This window comes from Catharus ustulatus, chromosome 17 (assembly GCF_009819885.2).
Source record: "Catharus ustulatus isolate bCatUst1 chromosome 17, bCatUst1.pri.v2, whole genome shotgun sequence".
Taxonomy (NCBI): Eukaryota; Metazoa; Chordata; class Aves; order Passeriformes; family Turdidae; genus Catharus; species Catharus ustulatus.
Window position 1 is genome coordinate 421,389 of NC_046237.1, and position 20,338 is coordinate 441,726.

The 20,338-nt window shown below is 51.1% G+C and overlaps 1 protein-coding gene and 3 non-coding genes across 4 annotated transcripts; all 4 read left to right on the forward strand.

The window, feature by feature from the left end:
- The first annotated feature begins 2,056 nt into the window (after positions 1-2,056).
- Positions 2,057-2,141, forward strand: LOC117004560. The gene has a single exon (XR_004419639.1). It is a non-coding gene; the product is annotated as a small nucleolar SNORD12/SNORD106 (small nucleolar RNA).
- A 666-nt stretch (positions 2,142-2,807) lies between these two features.
- On the forward strand, positions 2,808-2,898 carry LOC117004558. The gene has a single exon (XR_004419637.1). It is a non-coding gene; the product is annotated as a small nucleolar SNORD12/SNORD106 (small nucleolar RNA).
- A 777-nt stretch (positions 2,899-3,675) lies between these two features.
- LOC117004559 lies at positions 3,676-3,766 on the forward strand. The gene has a single exon (XR_004419638.1). It is a non-coding gene; the product is annotated as a small nucleolar SNORD12/SNORD106 (small nucleolar RNA).
- Positions 3,767-8,655: 4,889 nt separating this feature from the next.
- LOC117004440 (somatomedin-B and thrombospondin type-1 domain-containing protein-like) lies at positions 8,656-12,802 on the forward strand. Its single transcript, XM_042779809.1, has 6 exons — positions 8,656-8,871; positions 9,115-9,313; positions 9,557-9,751; positions 10,665-10,743; positions 11,241-11,417; positions 11,972-12,802. The coding sequence occupies exons 1-6, from the start codon at positions 8,656-8,658 to the stop codon at positions 12,087-12,089; spliced, it is 984 nt and encodes a 327-aa protein (XP_042635743.1). The 3' UTR covers positions 12,090-12,802.
- Positions 12,803-20,338: the final 7,536 nt, after the last annotated feature.

Below are 20,338 nucleotides of genomic sequence, written 5' to 3' on the forward strand. Positions count from 1 at the left end.
TATCCCAAAAAAAGTTTGGATTTCTTCATAGTCAGTTCTGATTTTAAAAGAGCCTTGAACATAACAGGGTAACGGTTAAGAGGATGGTACATGAAACATGTACTCTATCAAGGCCTTGTTTAGCAATTTAGGAATGTTCCATCTTTTCCTGTCTCCCCTCCCCAGAGAATGATTCTGTGCTGGCACTTGTGAGCTGGCACACGGGAGATGCTGACAGAGTGAGTCCCTGTGAGGGCTTTTCCACCTGGTTTTGCCAAGGAGAATAAAACCCAAACATAAAATCCAATAAATTTAATAATAAGTTCTGCTGCAGCTATTGCCTATCTCCCCACTTTCCCTTCCTTGCCAAGCTAGGCAACACAAATCACGTTTACAGTTCCTTTTGTGTTGTGCATGTGACAGGGGTTTGCAGTCTAACAAGATTAGTTTTCCCTGTAATCCTCTTAAAATATCCTTCCTTTGATTGTCTTTTCATCTTTTGGTGTTCTGGAACTTGGATTAACAGCACTGAGATTTATTCCACAAGTCCTGTTTGTTAAGATGCTGTCAAAAATTAGTTGCCCACAAACACACTTAACTTGGAAAAAGCATTTTAACAGGAGCTGAATTAAGCAGCGTGTATTAAAAAAGCACGGAGCTGTGACACGGTTCTGAGCCGGTCTGGAGCAGAGCTTCTTCCTGCAGCTGTTCCTGTCCTGTGTTTAGTCCGTGCGGATGTAAAGGCTTCTGGCTCTGCTCCTCTGCCTGCCCGTGCCCCTGCGTGACTCCGTTCCAGCCCCATGTCCAGAGAAAGAAGTTCTGCCTTCGCCTGGAGGGCTCAGCTCGGGATCGGGCTGCAACTGAGCTCGGAACGACGACGGGCACGGAGAGATGGGCACGGAGAGACAAATGGGCACGGAGAGACAAATGGGCACGGAGAGACAAATGGGCACGGAGAGATGGGCATGGAGAGACAAACGGGCACGGAGAGACGACGGCCAAGGAGAGACGAAGGGCATGGAGAGACGCGCCGGGTCCTGCTCGGGGAGCACCTCCAGGGTATCGGCGTGTGGCAGGGCTCCTCCAGAACCGCATCCCTGCACTCACACCCCGTTCCCAAGGTGAATTTTAGCTATAAAAATCACCACTCACGGCAGTGTTTGGGTTACAAACTGGGCTGTTTTCATTCAAGACACATTTGCTTTTTATTCCATTCCTCGCGCTACTCAGTGGCAAACTATTTAACGCAACATAATTTAGCTATCTAACGCAGCTAAAAGCTGTTCCTGTGCTGTGTCCCCCCGAGCCGAGCTCCGGGAGCAGCAGGAGCCGGGCTGGGGCTGAGCGAGCACCGCGAGCAGAGCACGGCCGCGATGGAGGCGGCGCTGCAGCGGCTCTTAACGGCTGGTTTATATTTTAAATTATAAAGGAAAAATAAGTGTCCAAAGCCACGCTCGCCCGCCCCAGTAAAGGATGCCACACGCACCGATACCGGGGGCTGCGCTGCTCGCCCCCTCCGCCCGCCCCGGCCGCCGACACCGGCCCGGGCCGCGCCCAGCAGCGCCCAAATGGCGGCGGCGGCTGCCGGCCCTGCCCGGCTCCGAGCCAGCGACAGCGCGGGAGGGGAGGGCAGGGCAGGGCCCCCTCAGCCCGGCCCCCCGAGCCCGGCCCCTGCTCCCGACTGAGCCCTGCTCCCGACTCAGCCCGGCCCCCTCAGCCCGGCCCCCTCAGCCCGGCCCCCTCAGCCCATCCCGCACGGCTCCAGCGCACGGCCCCTCCCGGCTCGGCGGCGGTGGCGGCGGGCGGGCCCGAGGCGGGGCCTGCGGGGCCCATAAATTGGATCGCGCGGCGGCCCCCGGCCTCTTGCTCCGGATCGCTGAGGTGGGTGCAGGTGCTGGCGGGGCTGGGAGGGCCCGGGGTCGCTTCCCGGGGGGCGGGCGGAGCCGTGTGTGTCCCCTGAGGCACGGGCCCTGCCGTGAGGCCGCCCCGCTCCCGCTCGGCCCGGCGCTGCCCCAGGGGCGCCTCGCCCGCCTCGGGCCGCTCTTCCCGCAAGGCCACGCGGGGCTCCGCGGCGTTCGCTGGTGACGGTGATGACTCTTTCCCCGTCAGAGCGACAGTGCTGAACAACGCTGTCCAAGCCAGATCGTGTCTGATGCCCCAGCGAAGCAGCCGCGGGCCGCTGCTGTCCGTCCGCTGCTCCCGGTACTCACTGTGCTTTGTTTCCCCGTAGGGCGCGGCGGAGCCCGAGGCCTGCGAGAGCCCCGAGCCCGGAGCCCGGCCGGCCATGGGGGCGCTTTCCTGGCGTGCGGCGGCAGCCCCGAGCCTCAGCCAGGGCCACGCGGTGAGTGCGCCGAGAGACTGTTCCTGTTCCGTGCTGAGCCCAAACCGCGCCTGTTCGTGTTCGCTGTTCCAAAGGAGGCACCGAATTACTCAACCCGCTCATTGCCAGGGGGTGTCACCGGGGCGCTGCCCGGCGTGGGTCCCTGCTGCATGGATCCCGGGACTCCGGGGCTGTCCGGGCTCCTCGTACACGAGGGACCCTCGCATGGACACCGCGCCCAAGCAGCAATGACCTGTTTGTCTCTGCCTGACCCCTCTTTTGCTGGTGAATGCCTTGGCTATCTTGAACTCTGCTCTACAACCCCCATACATCGGTGTCGTCTATTTTTTGGGGAATATTTCCCTGTTCTGTGTACCGTAGAGCGTGCCAAGCAGCCACATTTTGGGGAATGGTTTCTATTAACTCCCTCATTGGCCATAGTTCTGCTAGGGAAGGTGGGAGTGTGCCACAGCTGCCGTGGGTGTGCAGCCACAGCTCCTAGGGACTTGCTGGTGTAAATGATGACAGAATTTTTTCCCCATCAGAGCGACAGTGTTGATTTCTTGCTATTCAAGCCAGATCATGTCTGATGCACCAGCAGGGAAGTGTTGCTGTGTCCCACACTCTGGTGTTAACAAATGCCCAAAACATTGGAATCAGGGTCATGATGCTGATGGATCCCTTTGGCTTTACCCCCAGGGCACTGTGAAGGCAGAAGCTGAGGGGCTGAGCCTTGTGGAGACCTGAAGTTAAGGCTGCAGCTGACAATAAAGAAATGTGTGGTACGGGAAGTTGTCTGCTTTGCTCCACCAGGCCTGAACCTCTGGCAAATAATGATAAAGTCTATAGTAAGTGTGAATCACATGTTTAATTAAATTTTAAAATAAGGGAGGGGAAAACAAGAGGGGAAGAAATACCTTTCTGCAAGGGAATTGCTTCCCATTTATCCCTGGAGAGCATACTGATGAGTGTTAACCTAGGTATTGTAGAAGTGAGAGTGCAGGGATTTTCCTGCTGCAGAGGCATTGCATTGAGGTCGTTTGGGCCTCCTGTTCCATTATGTCCAAAGTGAACAGCAGCCAGCAGGCCAGGAGGCTGCAAGCTGGCCACGAGTGCTGAGCTGGAGCAGCACGGTGGCTCACAGCTCTGCCCCGTTGGTTTCCTGCTGCATTGTGTTCCCAGGGCTCGTTTAAGGGCCCTGTGCACAGACTGGTGGGTGGTGGCAGCCCCAGTGAGGGGCAGGAGCCCTTCTGGCTGAGGTGTGTCCCTGTGGGAGGTGCTGCAAGGCCCCTCTGCTCTGACCCTTGCTGGCCAGGGTGGGGGAGTGCAAAGGGATTTCCAGTGTGGGTGGGAGTGTCCACAGCTCCTAGGGACTTGCTGGTGTAAATGATGACAGAATTTTTTCCCCATCAGAGCGATAGTGTTGATTTCTTGCTATTCAAGCCAGATCATGTCTGATGCACCAGCAGGGAAGTGTTGCTGTGTCCCACACTCTGGTGTTAACAAATGCCCAAAACATTGGAATCAGGGTCATGATGCTGATGGATCCCTTTGGCTTTACCCCCAGGGCACTGTGAAGGCAGAAGCTGAGGGGCTGAGCCTTGGGAAGACCTGAAGTTAAAGCTGCAGCTGACAATGAAGAGATGTGTGATGAGGACATTGTCTACTTTGCTGCACCATGTGCCCCTTTGTCAGGGAGAATGGTAAGTCTTTAATTCACCTATGTTCACTGGCTTTAATAAAGAAAAAGGGAAAGACCAGCTTTCTCCCAGGAAGTTGCTTCTGCAGTGCAAGTTTTTTTCTGAAGATCTCAAATTAGTGGCAAAGCAGTGTGAAAGGTTTCTATTTAATTTTCAAGGGCATAAATGTAATGTTTTTGTCTTGCCCCATTCAAGCAGTGTAAAAACAACAAGGTAGTTCTTGAGGAGTCTGAGAGCTTTTGTTCTTTATAGTTCTTGGGGCCCCCTCCCTGCATGGGAGGTTCTCAGTGTGGCATCTGAAAACCTGCCTGTCTGGTTAGCATTTCACTAATTCTCCAGAAAATGTGCTTACCTGAGTTTCAGATAGACAGCTGTTGCCACTGGCTAGTCCAGTTGCAGCCTCGTGTTGCTGTTGAGGTGCAGCTGCTCTGCCTTGAGGGAGGCTGAAGTCTCTGAAGAGCAGGACTGTGCCCCCTCTGTGAGCTCAGTTCAAATTGTGGGGCTGGTTGAGCTGACTGAATGTTTCTCTGGCACTCTGTTCTGTTGGTTCCCCCAGGCTGATATCAAGTCCTGCTCTAAAGTCTCCCACAGTGCAGTTTGAGTTCATCCTGCTTGGAGTGCCACTTCTGCTCTGTGCAGAGCAGCCCTTGTCTAACGGTTTTTATGGGGGCTGGGGGGGATTGGAAAGCTGGGGTACAGTGGATAGACTAAATGTTGGCTGTTCTCTTGGCAGGCTGAGATTGATAAGAAGTTGTCCTGGGCCCTGCTGGAGGCTCAGTGCTCTGCTGAAGAAGATGGATGGTTCTGCTGCTCCCATGCTGCTGCCGGGATCCTCACCCAAGCCACAGCACTCCCATCAGCCTGCAACAGCTCTGACCTCAAACCTGTCAGGAGAGATACATTGGTGTCCTGCCACCTTAAATGGGAGGGTGTTAGCCTTGTGAGTCAGGAGGGGAGGCAGGGCTTTCTGCCATGCAGAAAGTTTCAGTGGTGTATCCCTGGCAGCCTGTGAAGTGGGCAAGGGCTGTCTGGGATGCTGCAGCAGTGTTTCTGCAATTTCTGCACTGCTGGGAGCCTGTTTTCAATAAAATCTGAGTAATGGGTGAGTTTGGCTGGTGACTGAAATTCTGTTGACCCCATGTTTAACAGCTCATTCCTGGATCTCGGAATTGGAGAGCCTGCTGCCTCAAGGCAAGAGAAGGGGCATGGTCTCATGGCAGCAGAGCTCCACAAACCCTGCAGTGGAAGTGCTGGGCTGAGCCTGTGGCTGGTGCTGTGCTGCAGGTCTGGAGAGGGGCAGCCTGTGCTCAGCCTCTGCATAACCAATCAGTTTGTGGTTCTGGGATGGGACTTTTGGTGTCTGAGCTCAGAGTGGCCTTTGGCATGCAGGCTTAGAAGGAAACAGCAACGATGGAAAATCAGCTACTATTCAACATTCAAAGCAGTCTTCAATTAAATTGAGTAGAGATTTTTCTCATTCAATTAATGTAAGCAGCCATGATCTCTTGAAACTGCTTATTGGTGAGGGACCAGAACTGCTGCTAATACAATTACTTTAATTAATATAATGAGCAGAGCTACCAGCAAACATTCTGTGCAGGAGAGAGTGCTTGTCCAGTGGGAGCTGGAAGGATAGAGGCAGCTGAACCATGTTCTTGGCATGTTTTATTACCTCTGCAAGAACAGTTGCTCAGGTCAGGTTTCAAGCTCTGCATCAGCATAAATTTGAAATGGTTGGTAGGTTAGCACACCTGAGTGCTGCGGGGATGGGTTTGGGTTCCTGGGCAGGGTTTGAGATTGCTGCAGGATGGATTTTGGTTCCCGGGCAGGGTTTGGGTTTGGGTTCCTGCAGGATGGATTTGGGTTCCCGGGCAGGGTTTGGGTTCCTGGCCCGGCCGCCAGGGGGCGCTGTGCGGCCGCTGCTGCCCCTCAGGGCGCCGCGGGCCCGGAGCCCCAAAACCGCTGCAGTGTCCCCAAACCGAGCCCCAAAACCGCTGCAGTGTCCCCAAACCGAGCCCCAAAACCGCTGCAGTGTCCCCAAACCGAGCCCCAAAACCGCTGCAGTGTCCTCAAACCGAGCCCCAAAACCGCTGCAGTGTCCCGAAAGCCAGCCCCCAGCCCCCTGCAGTGTCCCCAGAGCAGCTGCGGCAGCCTGCCGGAGCACGGAGCTGGTACTCGCCCTGCTTGGGCTGCACAGCCGTGGAGGACAGACAGCCCCCTTACAAACTTGTACTACAGTGCTTTGGTAAGTGGTGGGGTCGAGGCGGTTTCACTGAGAATTGAAAGCAGTCTGAGTTTTGCTGGCGTTTGTGTGCTGGATGGTTTGAGTGAGGATGGATGAAGGCTGAGCCGCAGCGTGTCCCTGCTCGGTGCCGCGCTGGGCCTCGGCACAAACAGACCTTGCTCCTGGTACTCGTGGAACTCTAAACTGAAGCCTGGAGTCACTCACTGCGCTGGAATGTTTAGGAAAATGTTTGCTTTTTTTCAAACAGATCTGTTTCTTGGTGCCACGTGCATTAAAAAGAAAAATAGCACAGATTATTTCTCTGTCTGATGTTGCTTTTAATAGAAATTTTCATGCACAAGGGAGAGTTTTAACATTTGTATTCCCAAAGACCCAGGCATATTTTGACTGCATGGTGATTATATTCTTTTTAAACCCATGTGTTAGCTGCTGCATTAGCAAAGCACAGTCCATTATTCATTGCTGCTTCTATTTGCTGTGTTATTTCGTCTGCTTTCATGTCTGTTCAGTGATAAGATTATTTGACACATCAGCTGTGTCCACAGGCTGGATGTTACATGGACAGCCAGTGAAGCACAACTCGAGTTTGTGACCACCCAAGGAACATCCAGATTTTGGGACCCTTAGAGTGCTCCAGGCAGTGAGAAGAAGCATTTCTGTCTCCTACAGTAGCCACTGTTTCAAACAGATGCTCTGCAGCTGTAACTTCCAGGCTACAGACCCTTCCACACTTGGCAGATCCCTTGCACTGACGGAGATGTTACTCGGGTCAGTGCCTGTGGTTTTCTGCTAATGTGGTCTGGATGTGACCTCTTTTGTTGTTCAGGTGGGAACGATGTCATCCAGAACAAGGAAGATACTGCTTTCACTCTGGGAATGTGAGATAAGGAACAAAGATTGGTCCCAGGAGCTTGCTGGGGCCATTGGCTGTAAGCCCTTCTGCGATGCCTGGACCCAGATTCAATTTTCCTAACCGCACAGGGTCAGTCCAAATTGCAGTCTTTATGCAGGCCCATAGCCTTCCAAAGCTCATTTTCATTCGGTCTGTGTGTCTCAGAGTAATTTGCCGTTGGCAGGGGGCTGTGGAGCGTGGCAGCCCGAGCTGGGCCTGTGCTCTGCCCCTCAGCCAATGGTGCCAGGGCCGCGCCCGCCTCTGCTGGGGGAGCTAATTAGCTGAGTAATGCAATCTCCTTCTGAATGTCCTTCCTGTTCTAGATCAACAGTGACACATGCATTGCTTGAATGGCTTACCCGAGGTCACGCAGGAAATTCCAGCTTCCTCGACCCCGTAGCTGCTGACTGGCACTGCTCTTCTCTTTCCTCTCCCAGCCCTTATGCCCCTTGCTCACTGAAGGATTTGCCACATGTACGATTTCCAAGGTGACAATATCTGACCACTGCCAAGAAAATAAGATGCCTGTTCTTTGCTGCAGACATCTAGTGATATATAAAGAAGCTAAAGTTCTTTCTATTTCTTATCTTTTTTGACCGTTTTACCATGTTATGCCCAAGCCGATGCAGTGCCAAGTCTCCTCTGTGCCCATGCCTCCAAAATTGTACATGCTGAAGGTGTTAACCTGTCCTCTAATGTTATTTTCCGTTTTTCTAGAAACATCTTTGCTGCAGTTTCCCTGAAATGGGAACACTCTGTCCATACCCAGTCTTAGTACAATAGCATAATTGCTTGCAAAAAAGCGATTTATAAATCCCAGTTCAGTGTTCAGCAAGGTATAACATCTGTTGTGATCAATATTTTAGAGCGAGCGTCTTTGATTAAAAAGTTACAGTAAAGCCCTTTGCTTTGTACTGAATAGCTAAATAATTCACACGAGTGGCTGTAATCTCTCTAAGCTTCTTGCATTTCCAATTAAGAAAATTCAGGGTAATTCTGAAGAGAAGCAGCATAGCCAACTGGATTATTCTCCTTAGAAGCTGCTGTACTGGCAGTGAAGTACTTTCCATTTTTAATGGCTCCTGAGGTATGCTGGAGTCAAATCCAGCAAAACAATTGGTCTCCTTTATCATCTGCTTTTGATGGTAATCTTTCGATAATCTGGTGGGTAAATGCCAGCGGTTTGAAGCAGGGCTGAACAGTTTTTAGTTTGATGAGCCACAGAAATGGAGTGGCACGTGGTGCCACGGAGAGTGCAGAGATGGAGGGGATGGCCGAGAGCAGCACTGGGCACTGCAGAGAGTGCAGAGATGGAGGGGATGGCCGAGAGCAGCACCGGGCACTGCAGAGATGGAGGGGATGGCCGAGAGCAGCACCGGGCACTGCAGAGATGGAGGGGATGGCCGAGAGCAGCTCCGGGCACTGCAGAGATGGAGGGGATGGCCGAGAGCAGCACCAGGCACTGCAGAGATGGAGGGGATGGCCGAGAGCAGCACCAGGCACTGCAGAGATGGAGGGGATGGCCGAGAGCAGCACCGGGCACTGCAGAGATGGAGGGGATGGCCGAGAGCAGCACCGGGCACTGCAGGGTGCAGAGATGGAGGGGATGGCCGAGAGCAGCACCGGGCACTGCCGCCGGCACGGTGTGACAGCCCCAACACAGCCCCAGCACAGCGGGCACAGCCCCAGCACCCCGGTGCCGCGGTCACAGCCCCAGCACAGCCCCAGCACCTCAGTACAGCGGGCACAGGCCCCAGCACAGCCCCAGCACCCCAGTACCGCGGGCACAGCCCCAGCACAGCCCCGGTACGCCCCAACACAGCTCCCCAAGGCCTCGCCCGGCCCCGCCCGGCGTGGCCGCTCCTCCTGCCCGGTGCGGGGCCGGGCCGGCTCCTCCGCCCGCGGTGGCAGCGCAGGTGCCGGAGGCCGAGCCGAGGCCATGTCCCGCTGGCTCCCGGCGCTGCTGCCGCTGCTGCTGCTGCCGCTGCTGCTGCTGCCGCCGGCCGTGCCCCGCCGCGCCCCCGGCTGCGCTGCCCTCGGGCTGTGCTGCCCCGGCCGCGACCCCTCCTGCCTGAGCACCGGCCGCCGGCCCGACGGCTCCACCGGGCCCTGCTACTGCGACCAGGCTTGCACCCGCACCCTGGACTGCTGCCACGACTACGGCCAGGCCTGCCCAGGTGAGCCACCGGCGCCCTGCTCGCCCTCGGGCTCCGGCCCCGCGCCCGGGCACCGCCGGGCTCAGCGGGGCTCGGAGGAGCCTGGAGGAGAGCTGCGGAGAGCTGCCCGAGACAGCTGTGGGACAGGTCTGAGATAAGGAACCTCCTACTGAGCGGGGTCAAAAAGCGTTCTTTCTGGAGCAGGCATTTCATTGGCACCATTCCTGTAACCTTCCACATCCCGGTTTGCTGCTCTTCCTCCAGTTATCCCCTGTGTGGTATCTCAGTGGAGTGCCTGGAGTGGCTGTGCAGAGCCTTGCAAGACCACCTATCGTGTCCGGACCAGGCACATCGTGCAGGAGCCCAGGAACGGGGCAGAGCCGTGTCCTGCCCTGGAGGAGAGGGCTGGCTGTGTGGAGTACTGGAGCCGGCAAGAAACAGAGTGCCAGCAGTCCCTCAGTAAGCCCGCTGAAAAGTGTCTGAGCAGTCCTGGGGAGGACTCTGGTTTGGGTCAGCAGAGCTGTTTTTTCCTCTGTTTGAAGAATTGTTTTTAGACACTGCTGTGTTTGCCATGGACCTGCCTGGGCTTATTGAGAACTGGGCTGTTCACACAGGAGGTTAGACACGTCCTTCCCAGGACAGTGCTGGAAGTGCTGCCTGCCACTTGCTGTGATCCACCGTGATCAAAAGTGAGATGTTACAGGTCTGCTCTGCTCTCACTTATACAGATTCATATCTCTGGAAATTTTGGTGAGATTGGCAGATTTATGTCTGTTTAAAACTTCTGTAAGTGGGTGTTGAACACTTTTCCCCTCATTTATATGTGTATATATATATATTTATGACTTATCTGCAAAAAGTCACAAAGGAGTGGTACCTCTCCACACTGAGATATCCCTTCTCTGCACTGGGGCAGAATGCAGGCAAGGGAGACCTCCAGATAGATTCTGAAGAAAAAGCCTGGGTTTAGTTAGTTCAAATCAGGTTCTTGTGGAACACCTTTACTGATTCTTTTAGAAGGATTACTTGTCATTTTGGTTGGTATTTTGGGGTCAAGATCTGTCAGCTGCAAGTGACTTCTTCAAACCTGTTGAGAGCTGTCATTGAGTGAATATTGCCTCCCCCTGTGGGGTGTTCCTATAGGTGGGCTTACTCTGCTCAGGCAAAAACCTGGCAGCTATACAGATTCTCTTCTCAGTGAAATGGCTGACAGTGAGAGATAATATGAAAATACAAACTTAGAATTGTTTTTGTCTCCTGCTAAAGATAAAACCCTATGACATTAAAAGCCCGTAGTTCTGTTTTGCAGACATAACAAGCCTTAGAGCAGCATTCCACTGACACTCTGTACCTTTCTCTTTGGTGTACACAGTCCCAGCATTAATAACTACGGGAGGGTTTGGAAAAGGGAGGAAGAGAAGAGCTGCAGCTGATGGCAGTGAAAGGACAGGGTAAGTTGGAGGCTCAGCTCAGGGACTCAGCCACATTCCACCTGCAGAGTCTCTGGTTGCAGGAGGGAGATCATCACAAGGAGAACCTTTACAGACCAAATCTTAGCTCCTGTCACAAGCTGCTCAACAAAATCCATTCTGAGTAACTGACAGGAGTCGACAGAAGATCTGTGGCTCCGCGAGTGGGTACCAGACTTGGAATTAGATTTATCAAATGCTTGACCAGTCTGTGTCCCTGTTGGTAAAAACAGATGCCAGTCATACCTGATATTTTTTATGTGTTAGCTGAAAGTATCAGCAGAGTAGTTTTGTTCCTTGTTTAACCTTGTCAAAATGCAGGTACCTCACATGTTCTGCTGTTAATGACCTTGGATGGGGGGATTTTTTGGTTGGTTTTTCTTAATCAATGGTCTGTGGTGCAGCAGGTGAGCGTGGCTGTGTCAGCCCGTGCCGGCCTGGCGTGGTTTCTGAGCTGATGGCCCGTTGTTGGGTTGCAGGTACTGTGTGGAGTTCCAGCTGGTGGCCCTGGGGCCGGGCTGCCTGCAGGGGCAGCGCTCGCACGGCCGCTGGACGCGCGACCTGCGGGAGGGGCACACGGTGTGCGTGGAGTGCCAGCAGCCGGCTCTGCTCCCGCCCCGCCAGCACTGCCGCGGTGACGGCTCCGGCAGCCACCTGTAAGGCTTTCCGTTCTTCTTTTCACCTGCACTTTGTTATTCTGCTCCCTTGATCCCTTCTCTCAGGGTCACACTGTGCCTCCCGCAGCTCTCTGGAGAAATGAGGGCTCTTTGGGCCGTCTGTGTCAGCTCTCGGCATAGGGCAAGAGTTGATCCAGGTGTGCTAGCTGTACTCCTCCAGAGCTCCGGCCTGGGAGATGCCACTGTCAGCAATTCCCTTAAGCCACTCAGTGGTAAAATCTGGGCACGGGCACAGTGCTACAGGGACATGTCTGTTCCTGTCACTGTTAGGTTTTTCTTCACACTAGTACAACCTGTGGGCTTCACTGTGGCTGCTGCTGCTTTACCGTGGTAAAGAGGCAGAATCGGGCCCATGAGTAAATATGGATGTTATCAGACTAAATGGGATTTACTGGGAGATTTAAAAGTTTATATTATCAGACTAAATGGGATTTACTGGGTGATTGGAGCCCTATTGTAGCTGGTGGTGAGTGCCCTGCAGTGGAGGTGCAGTTAATTTTCTCTCGCTTCTCCCTGTAATGACTGTGTCTCAGGAATCAGCTGTTGCACTGGCAGGCGGTGGGGAACCATCGATGCAAAGGAACCTGGAGGAGAATTCGCCAGCTGGACACTTGTTCCTGCCCTTCTGTTCACAGCTTCTTGTTCATCTGACTTGTGGCAGTCCCAGCAAGCCCCAGTGTGCGGCAGCAGCAGGAGCCCCAGCCAGAGCAGTGACTTCTCCGTGTCAGAGGCTTTGCTTTCACTGCCTTTCCACAGGGGGCACCTGGGCTCCTCTCTGTCTGTGGGTGCTCCTCGATTTCCAAGGAAATCAGGCTGGCTGGGAAGTGCCAGTCTCTTATTTCCGAGAGAATCTTGTCTGACTTTGATGACTTCTTGCAATTCCTCCTCTCTTAAAAGGAATGAGAATTTACCAAATAACAAATCAAACAAAAAAGGCCATAAGAAGCCAGGTTTAATTATTATTTTTTTAAGTCTCAAAAATCAACAATGCAAAATAGATTAACCCAAGTGCCTTCTTTTTGTGGCACAGCACTTTGGGTACTTCCTGCTTGTGCTTGTGTATCTGTTCCTTCTATTTTCATCCTCCCTGGTCTCATAATTTCATTTGGCCCTCAGTCTTACAGAGGGTTGGTCTTGTGCTGCTGAGGTAATGACAGAACTTGGAAATGTGCTTGTCAAATCCGTGAGAACAGGGACAAACTGGCCTCTTGGACTCCAGCTTCAAGGAACATCTCTGAGTTGGCCCAAAATGCAATGCAGTCCTGGGGCTCTTAATAGGAAGCCAGCTCAGCTGTGCCAGGAGGGCTGACTATAGCTTTGTGGTTTTGACACAAAGAAATACCTGAAATATTTTCCTTATATTCTGCTTACTAGTATTCATACTTTTCTGTAAATTAAAATAAAGGAGACTGGAGATATTCTCCCAATGTCTGTTTGATTAATCTGTGTGATGCCATCTCTTTAGTTTCTTAACCTAATTTATTCCAAACAGGAACTCACTGCAGGGTGAGATCAAGGTCATTCCATTTGACACACCCAGGGGCTGGCTCACTAACTTGTGGCCTCTCAGGAGTGGAGGGGTGTGATCCCCAGAGATGCTTTGGGAATAAATCACTGGAGCATGTAATTTTGGCTTCTGCAGTGAGGATCTCTGCCAAGCTGAAAGCCAGTTTCATTTCTTGGTGGTCTGTAATGAGAGCAGCATTTTGTCACTGGAAAGTTTTCCTTGTCCTGCAGAAGCCCCTTTCTGAGCCACCTACTCCTAAAGAGCCAGGTGGTTATTTCAGGAGCAGAATGGAAACAGCTACTGGAAAAGTTCTTCATTTTCAAAATCTACCCAAACTGTTGATCATGGGAAACTCTGCTTTTAGCAAATTCTTTCAGAATTGAATACTGAAGCTATAATGGATGCAGTTTTTGTGTAGTAGTTTTAATAAAACTGAAATCTTCCACAAGAGTTTTCTTCACTGCTGCCTCATCCCTAAGAGCTGATAACATAAGGTCTTATCAAGAGCTACTGTTGGTGGCATGGTAGGACTGCCAGGCCTTCCCTTCTGTCACTGTAGCCTGGAGATGCAGGAGTATGAAAGATTCAGCCCAAGGGACCCTCACAGCAGCTGTGTTTCTGCACAGGCTGTCACTTGATGACACAAGGCATTGCAAATGTCTCTGAAAAGGGCTGTGCAGTGTGCTGGCTCCAGCTCCACACCTTGTGTGACTGCACAAACAGATCCTGCTGGTAAATCCCTGGGGGAAGAGAGCAGGAGGGAGCCTTTGGAGCAGAAGTAGGTAATGATGTTGTCAGATCACTTTGCCTGCAAATGAAAATTAGCTTATGGTGTTGACACATACTGGGTCCTGCCTGTTTCCCTTCAGGAGTTTTATCATCATTCATCATTACGATCTCCATCATTTCTACTACCTGCATTTTGGGAAAAAAAGAAACTATTGGAAATCCAAGGCAAAATCCTACCAAAGAATGGCTTTGTACTGTAAACAAGCAAGGCAGCCTCACATGGAGGAGAGGCTGTTCTCTGAAGATGACAGCCGTTCCCATGGCAACCTGAAAACCTTTCACCACTGGTTATCACCAGCAGAACATCTCCCACAGCAAACAGGCAAAGCCAGGAGCTGAGTCCCCATCCTCCAGAAATCATCCTGGGCTCTGAGAATGCGGCACCAGGCAGCTCTGCCCTGCAGGCACCCGCCTGGCTCCACAGCAAAGAGCAAATAAAGCCAAACACTGGTGAGTCGGGTTTATGCAAAAGCAAAAGGAAGCTCAGCTGATGTTCCTACACTTCCTTCTGTTCTCCAGCTGAGTATCTCAATTTCTAATGATGAAAAGTCAAGCAGAAAATCCAGATCCTTTTACAACCTGCCGAAGAACCCGTGTGATTTTGTTTTGTAAAGAAATGTTTCATTGGCATGGGATGGAGAGAGAGAGGGGCCATGGGGGAATTGTGTTTTTCCTCACCCTAACCCTGTATTAAGCAGTTTTCTTCTGCATTTGAAACAGAAGGTGTTAAAAGACCATTTTTTACATGGTATCTTCATAGGTCCATCAGCTCCATGAGTGTCCTGGTATGTGGGATTGCATTCATCTGAAGATGAAGATCGGCTTCCTTCCAAAAGGAAAGAACCCTCGCACATTTAGAAACAAGAGATAAAATATGGCCAGAAATGGAGCCAAAGGTGAAGAAAAAGAGCAACAAAAAATCTGCCACGTTCAGCTCCTGGCCTCTTACAAACGCCCAGGACTGCAGCTCAGCTCTCTTCTGCTTCATCTCCTCAGCTGCCAAAGGGGGAGTGTGAACCTCACCCCTTCTGTGAAGGGCTCAGGGCCCCTCAGGAGGATGCTCTGGATGCTGTCCTGCATCTGTGTGCAGGGAGAAGCTCCTCCAGCCTCTCCACTGATCTCATTAAAGCTCTGCTCTTAGCACCTGGGGATTTGTAATTTTTTTCATTGTTGTTGCTGCCACTGCTGGTTTTCTGCATCACCACTTGTTCTTACAATTAGAGTGACAGCTCTTGAACTAGTGTGTCAAAACAGCATTTTTTAGTCAGAAAAGTACTGGGAAGATCATTTCTAATCAGACAACAGTGATTCATGTTTAACCAGGTGAAGGTAAGCCCTAGATCCTGCTGGCTCCTGGAGAAGCTTCCCCAAGGATGGGGTGTTGGTAGGAGCTTGCACACCTGGGCCCCACTGCTTGGGGTGTATGATGGAAACTGTTTAACACACAGTTCGTGCTTGTGTCAGGGCTGCAGCTGGCAGCTCCAAACCTTAGCAAAGCTTTTCTGACTGATTTTCTAGAAGCTGTAAGGAAAAAAGAAAAAGAAACAAAGGAAATTATTTTGGTTTGAAAATCCATTGATATTTCCAGGTTGGCTGGAAATTCATTGTTTCCAGGAGTCGCAGCTCTTTTTGCCCTGGTCTCTTGGCATCACAAACGAGGTCTGCCAGTCCTGAAGGAATCTCAGTGGAGAAATCCCAAGTGTGGATGATGTTTGCAGCTACAGGAATGTGCATCTCCCTTGTGGTGTGTGGGGCTAGAGGGTCACAGGGCTGGGCAAGCATCCCGAGAACTTCTGACTCACTGCTTGCTCCTACTCCCAGGCTTAATCTTGGTCAAGTTCTCACCCTTCCTCCTGCTTTTTCTACTCTGTGCTCTGCTGGCAGCAATCCACAGGCTGTAGCTATCACAGTACGTGTCTGTGTATCTATGTGTCATTTCTGTTTGTGTAAGATGCCCTGTGACTCCGTGACAGCTGCACATGGGGAGGCCTTTAAATCTATCCTGCTTACAATGGCTGTTCTCCAGCATCCTGGTCTGTAGGGTACAAGAATCCTGGATTAATGGCAATATTTTTATATTGCCTTAAATAAACTTCCATTCTTGACCAGAGTGTTTTACTTCATTACACAGGAATGTTAAATGCAGTATTTATCTGCAGAGCTATGCAAGCTTACAATAATAACATTTGATGCTGCTTAAGATTAAATGGCTCTGGTTTCAGGAGCAGAAGGGATTTCCAGCTGGAAGGAACCAGCCCTTCAGTGCTCAGGAGCATGGCAGGAACCTGAGCTTCCAGTTCATTTTCCAGGAAAGTTTCTAACGGTGAAGTCACTGACCTTTGTGAGAACTGGAGTGCCACTGGAGTGCCACTGGAGTGCCAGGTGCTGGTCCAGCAGGCACCTCCTGTGCTCCTGCTGCAACAATATCCTCTCTGCACTATGGATAATATCTGTGATTTCAGCACTTGTGACCTGAGCTGAGAGAGAGGAGTGGGTAGGGGTGTGCAGCTGTTCTTTACACATGTGCTGCCCCATGAAGGTCACTGGATTTGGAGTTTGGTCCTCAGGTGCAGCAGCTGGGGTAGTGCAGTGGCTCCAGGAGGGCTTTGGGCAGTCTGAGTGCTGCTAGGATCTCTGCCCGGATGGAGGTGAATATACATGACACACTTGTGAATTGCTCAAAGAACTTAGTGGGTGGTAGAGGAAAGAAAAGGGGGTGGTGAGGATGCCTTTTTCTCCTATGCTCTCATACAGTGGGAAGCTGGTGACTGGGAGCTATTGAAATGCTTATAATTGTCTCATTAGAGACAGAAAATGTAATTAAAAGGGATAGCAATCTCCCTCCAAACTCAAAACATTCAGTCTATCTTTGAAAGCAATTTTGGCTATTAACACAGGTGGAAAAGTCCCAGCAATTGAACCCAATCTAATTGCTCTGTCAAAGCACTAAGGAGGACAAATGAGTTCCCTTCCAGGTGCCAGCAGCCACGCGTGCCGTGTGTGGAGCGCGGCGAGGGGCACAGGCAGCCCAGGCAGGGAGCCCGAGGGGGGCACCCAGGGAAGGGAGAGGGCTCAGTCTGTGCCAGGGGGGCTCCCCTGGCCCTGCAGGGCTGGGGACACACAGGGCAGCACCTGGCAGGGCTGGCTCACATGGAGCAGGGACTGGGCTGTGCCTGAGCACCTCAGCCCAGAGCTCTCCTGGACAGTGAGCAAATCAATCACTCACACATTTCTCGTGTTCTGCTTTGATGCGGAGGTTCTAATTCCTCGTCCTGGGAAAAAGAGCGTTCCTTAAATTTGTCAACAAAGAGCTGTGCGTGTGGGACACAGCTGGGCAGGAGCTCCCCCTCTCACATGTCAGTGCAGCCCTTCCCTCTTCCCTCTCCAGGCCACAGTGGGGCTTGGACAGCTGGGCCCTTCTGTGCAGGATGAGGGATGTTCACCCAGGGTACATGCACTTAGTTCAGTGCTCTTCAAGACTTTAAGAAAGGCCTTCCATTCTTCAGAGCCTTACACAAATCACAAGAAATTTAGTTTTGTATCTTTTAGATAATATGAGGTTGACCAAAATATTTGGCACATGAAGCTTGACTTCAACCCCTGGTGTATTTTCTTCGAGAGAAAATCTACAAAACTCCCATCTCTTGCTCTCTCATTCAGTTGTATGTGTTGTTTTTCTTCTGGGACCAAAATGAAAATCACTGAAGTGCAGAGAAAAAGTCTTCCAGGGTCTTCCTTACCCCATGAAAAATGGAGCTATTGGAGTCACGGGGGTGAAAGCTGTCCCTGTCCCTGTCCCCCTGGCTTAGTCTGGCTGTGTCTCTGCTGGGAGAGACCCGCTGGTCCAACCAGTCCTTTGATATCTCACCTGGAGCTCTGGTGGTTGTGCTCTGGCAGCCAGAGCCACCTCTGAACATGCTGCTGCTCCTCTGCCAGGTGGGCTCAGGCAGGGCAAGAAACCCTGCCCAGAAAACCGTGAGTAAAGTATGAGAACTGGTGAAAGGGACCATCCTATGGTAGCTGGCCAAGAGTTCACCTGTGTGTCCACGGTCTCTGAGACCTCCTGTCTCAACTTTGCAGCCTGGAGAGTGCTGAAGGAGGTGGAAAGGAAGGAATCAACAGGGAAAGTGAAACAGCTGATTTTTTGTTTCATTTTCCAAGAAATAAGAGAAGATTTTTGCAGCTAATGAATTATTTCTGAAAACACTAGTAATAGCTCCAGGCAACATTAGCTTCAAGTTTCCCAATGAGCAAGAATCACTTATGTACCCTTTTAAAATTCTAATGTATTTTCATTTGCTGTATCTCAACTCTAACATGACTGGAGGTCTGGAAAGAGGCCAGGAGAAGTAGCCATGTTTCCTGCAGATTACTGAATCCTCAGATGAAGCAGTGGAAAGCAGCTCCTGCATCCTGTTGAAGCCTCGGGATACCAATTATCTCAGCAGAGAGGCTGCAGAGCCCTTTGTTAGTGCTGGGGATGGCCATTTCAGCTCAGCAGAAAAATTGGTTGTGTCAGAGGTTAAATAGCTCTGCTGCTGGTCAGAGGCATTGGGGTTTCTGCCTCCTTTTCAAAGAAACCCCGTGGCAAATCTGGAGGCCAAGCCCAGCGAGGAATGTGGCCTGGCTGTAGTGACCCAGCAGCACACGATCCCCTCCTGTCCCAGGGGTGGGTGATGGTTTGAGTTCCACCTCCCCCCAGAGCTGAGCCTGGCACAGGCAAGAGGGAAGGTGCTGCTCTGGCAGAGTCTCCAGGGTTGGGCTGGCTTGCCATGGCACTGCTCAGTGACTGAGGGATGTATCATCCGAGAGAAAAAGAGGAGCAGATGGTAGAGGGAGTTACAGTGGGAGGAAAACCCAATTAGAAGTCCCAGCATGGTTTGTGTTGGGGATATGGATCTTAATACCTTAAGTAACAGCCAGGAAAAGAGAGATACCAGGCTTTGTCACCCATGGTGGAGAAAATTCTTGATTCAGGCAGAGAATGATATGAAAAAAAACTTTGGTAAAGCTTCTGGGAGATTCTTCTCTGAAGGGAGAGTGAATGAGGGAGATAAACAATAGGAGAGATGGACTTAATATGTGCAGTGTGTGGGTTCAGTATTCCAATAGAGGATTTTTAGCTTCCTCCTCCTGGAAGAGTGTTTAATAGTTAAAACAGCAGCCTGGGAGTTGGAAGTCTGGGGAATACCCCTGGGAATATCCCCAGCCCCTCCTGGCATAAGCACCTTGGCATCAGTCTTGGGGGATGTGGGTCACTTGCACCCTGTTTTGGCCATTCAGAAGTTAATTTTCAGAAGCAGAGAGCATTCCATGAGCTGGACTCGGGCAGTGGCACCTCTCAGCCTCAGCTGCTGTAAAATCTCTTATCTCTGAGACAGAGTTTGCAACTTTTTGCCGTGCACAGGAATGGGGCTGTGGGAAAAAATAATGTATTTTTGCTCATTCTTTCTCACTCAGCTTTTTTTCCCCATTAAATTATATTTCTAGCTGGTGCTACACTCTTAATTAGCTTGCTGAATACACCATATAGGTCTCAGATCAGTGAGTAATGTTGATAAATCATCTTTGTGAAGCAGGTACATGTTTTCCGAGGAGTGCTGAGGAGCAAAGGGTCAGAGTTAAATAAGGACCAGAGCTCAGGCATTGCCAGGCCTCACAGCTGTGCTATGGCTGAGTCAGCCTGGAAACTCTCACAGCAATCCTGGTGGAAAGGACTGCCCATCCTTAAAGCTCTTTGTTCTCTATAAAGAGCTCCAAGAAATGCTCTTTGCTGAGTTTATTCTGGAACTTTTGAGAGTATCAGTTGCACAAACTGATGTCGGCATATATTAATAAAACTGCAACACAGTATGGGGTGCTTGATGCCCTGGAAATCCTCTTTAAATACCTCAGTGTCTGTAAAACCTTCCTGCAGCTCAGGGTATGGCCCAGCAGATCCCATCTCAGCTTCCACCCCTCCACCCTGACTCCAGAATAGTCGGGAAACAGGCACTTAGAAAATCCTTCCTTCACTTTCTCTTCATTTCTGTTACATAAATTCTGTATTTCCTGGAATAGAGGCTCTGAACTGCTGAACTCAGTCTGAAGGCAGCCCAGATAACGAGCTCATTTACATTAATAAGAAATCAACTGTTCCTTTTTGCTGGAATCCCAGGGGAGCAGCTGGTGGTCTGCTTTTTCCATGCAGCCTTTCTCCTTCATCCTGAAATGCCTCAGAAATATTTGTTTGCCTGAAAATGTTACTGGAAACCAAAATAGCTGATGTGCAAAACAAATAGAGAAAGCCATGGATTGTTCTGGTCAATTAGACCTTCGGGAAGTGGTCAAATACTTTGTCTTTCATTTGATAGCTGTGTTCAAGCCTCATGGCTCTTAATTTACACTTTCTCATGCCTGGATCAATCTTCAGCTCCCTGTCCCCAAGCTACCTCTCCACTGCTCAGGACACTGCTAAAAGCTGCATCACCGTGTGGTTCACTTTAACACTGATTCTCATCAAGGCATGAAAACAGCATTTTACATTATGTAATTTTGGGTTTGCACATAGACCAATTCATTTTAGCTTCAATTATTACTATCCACGCCTGCTGACATTAGAAAA

Excerpts from the sequence above, each read along its gene's own strand:
- LOC117004440 (XM_042779809.1), top strand. The coding sequence starts at position 8,656 with ATGGCCGAGAGCAGCACCGGGCACTGCAGAGATGGAGGGGATGGCCGA. Across the intron at positions 8,872-9,114 it reads AGCACAGCCCCAGCACCTCA|CTGCCGCTGCTGCTGCTGCC; the intron begins GTACAGCGGGCA and ends CCGCTGCTGCTG. Across the intron at positions 10,744-11,240 it reads GATGGCAGTGAAAGGACAGG|GTACTGTGTGGAGTTCCAGC; the intron begins GTAAGTTGGAGG and ends GTTGGGTTGCAG.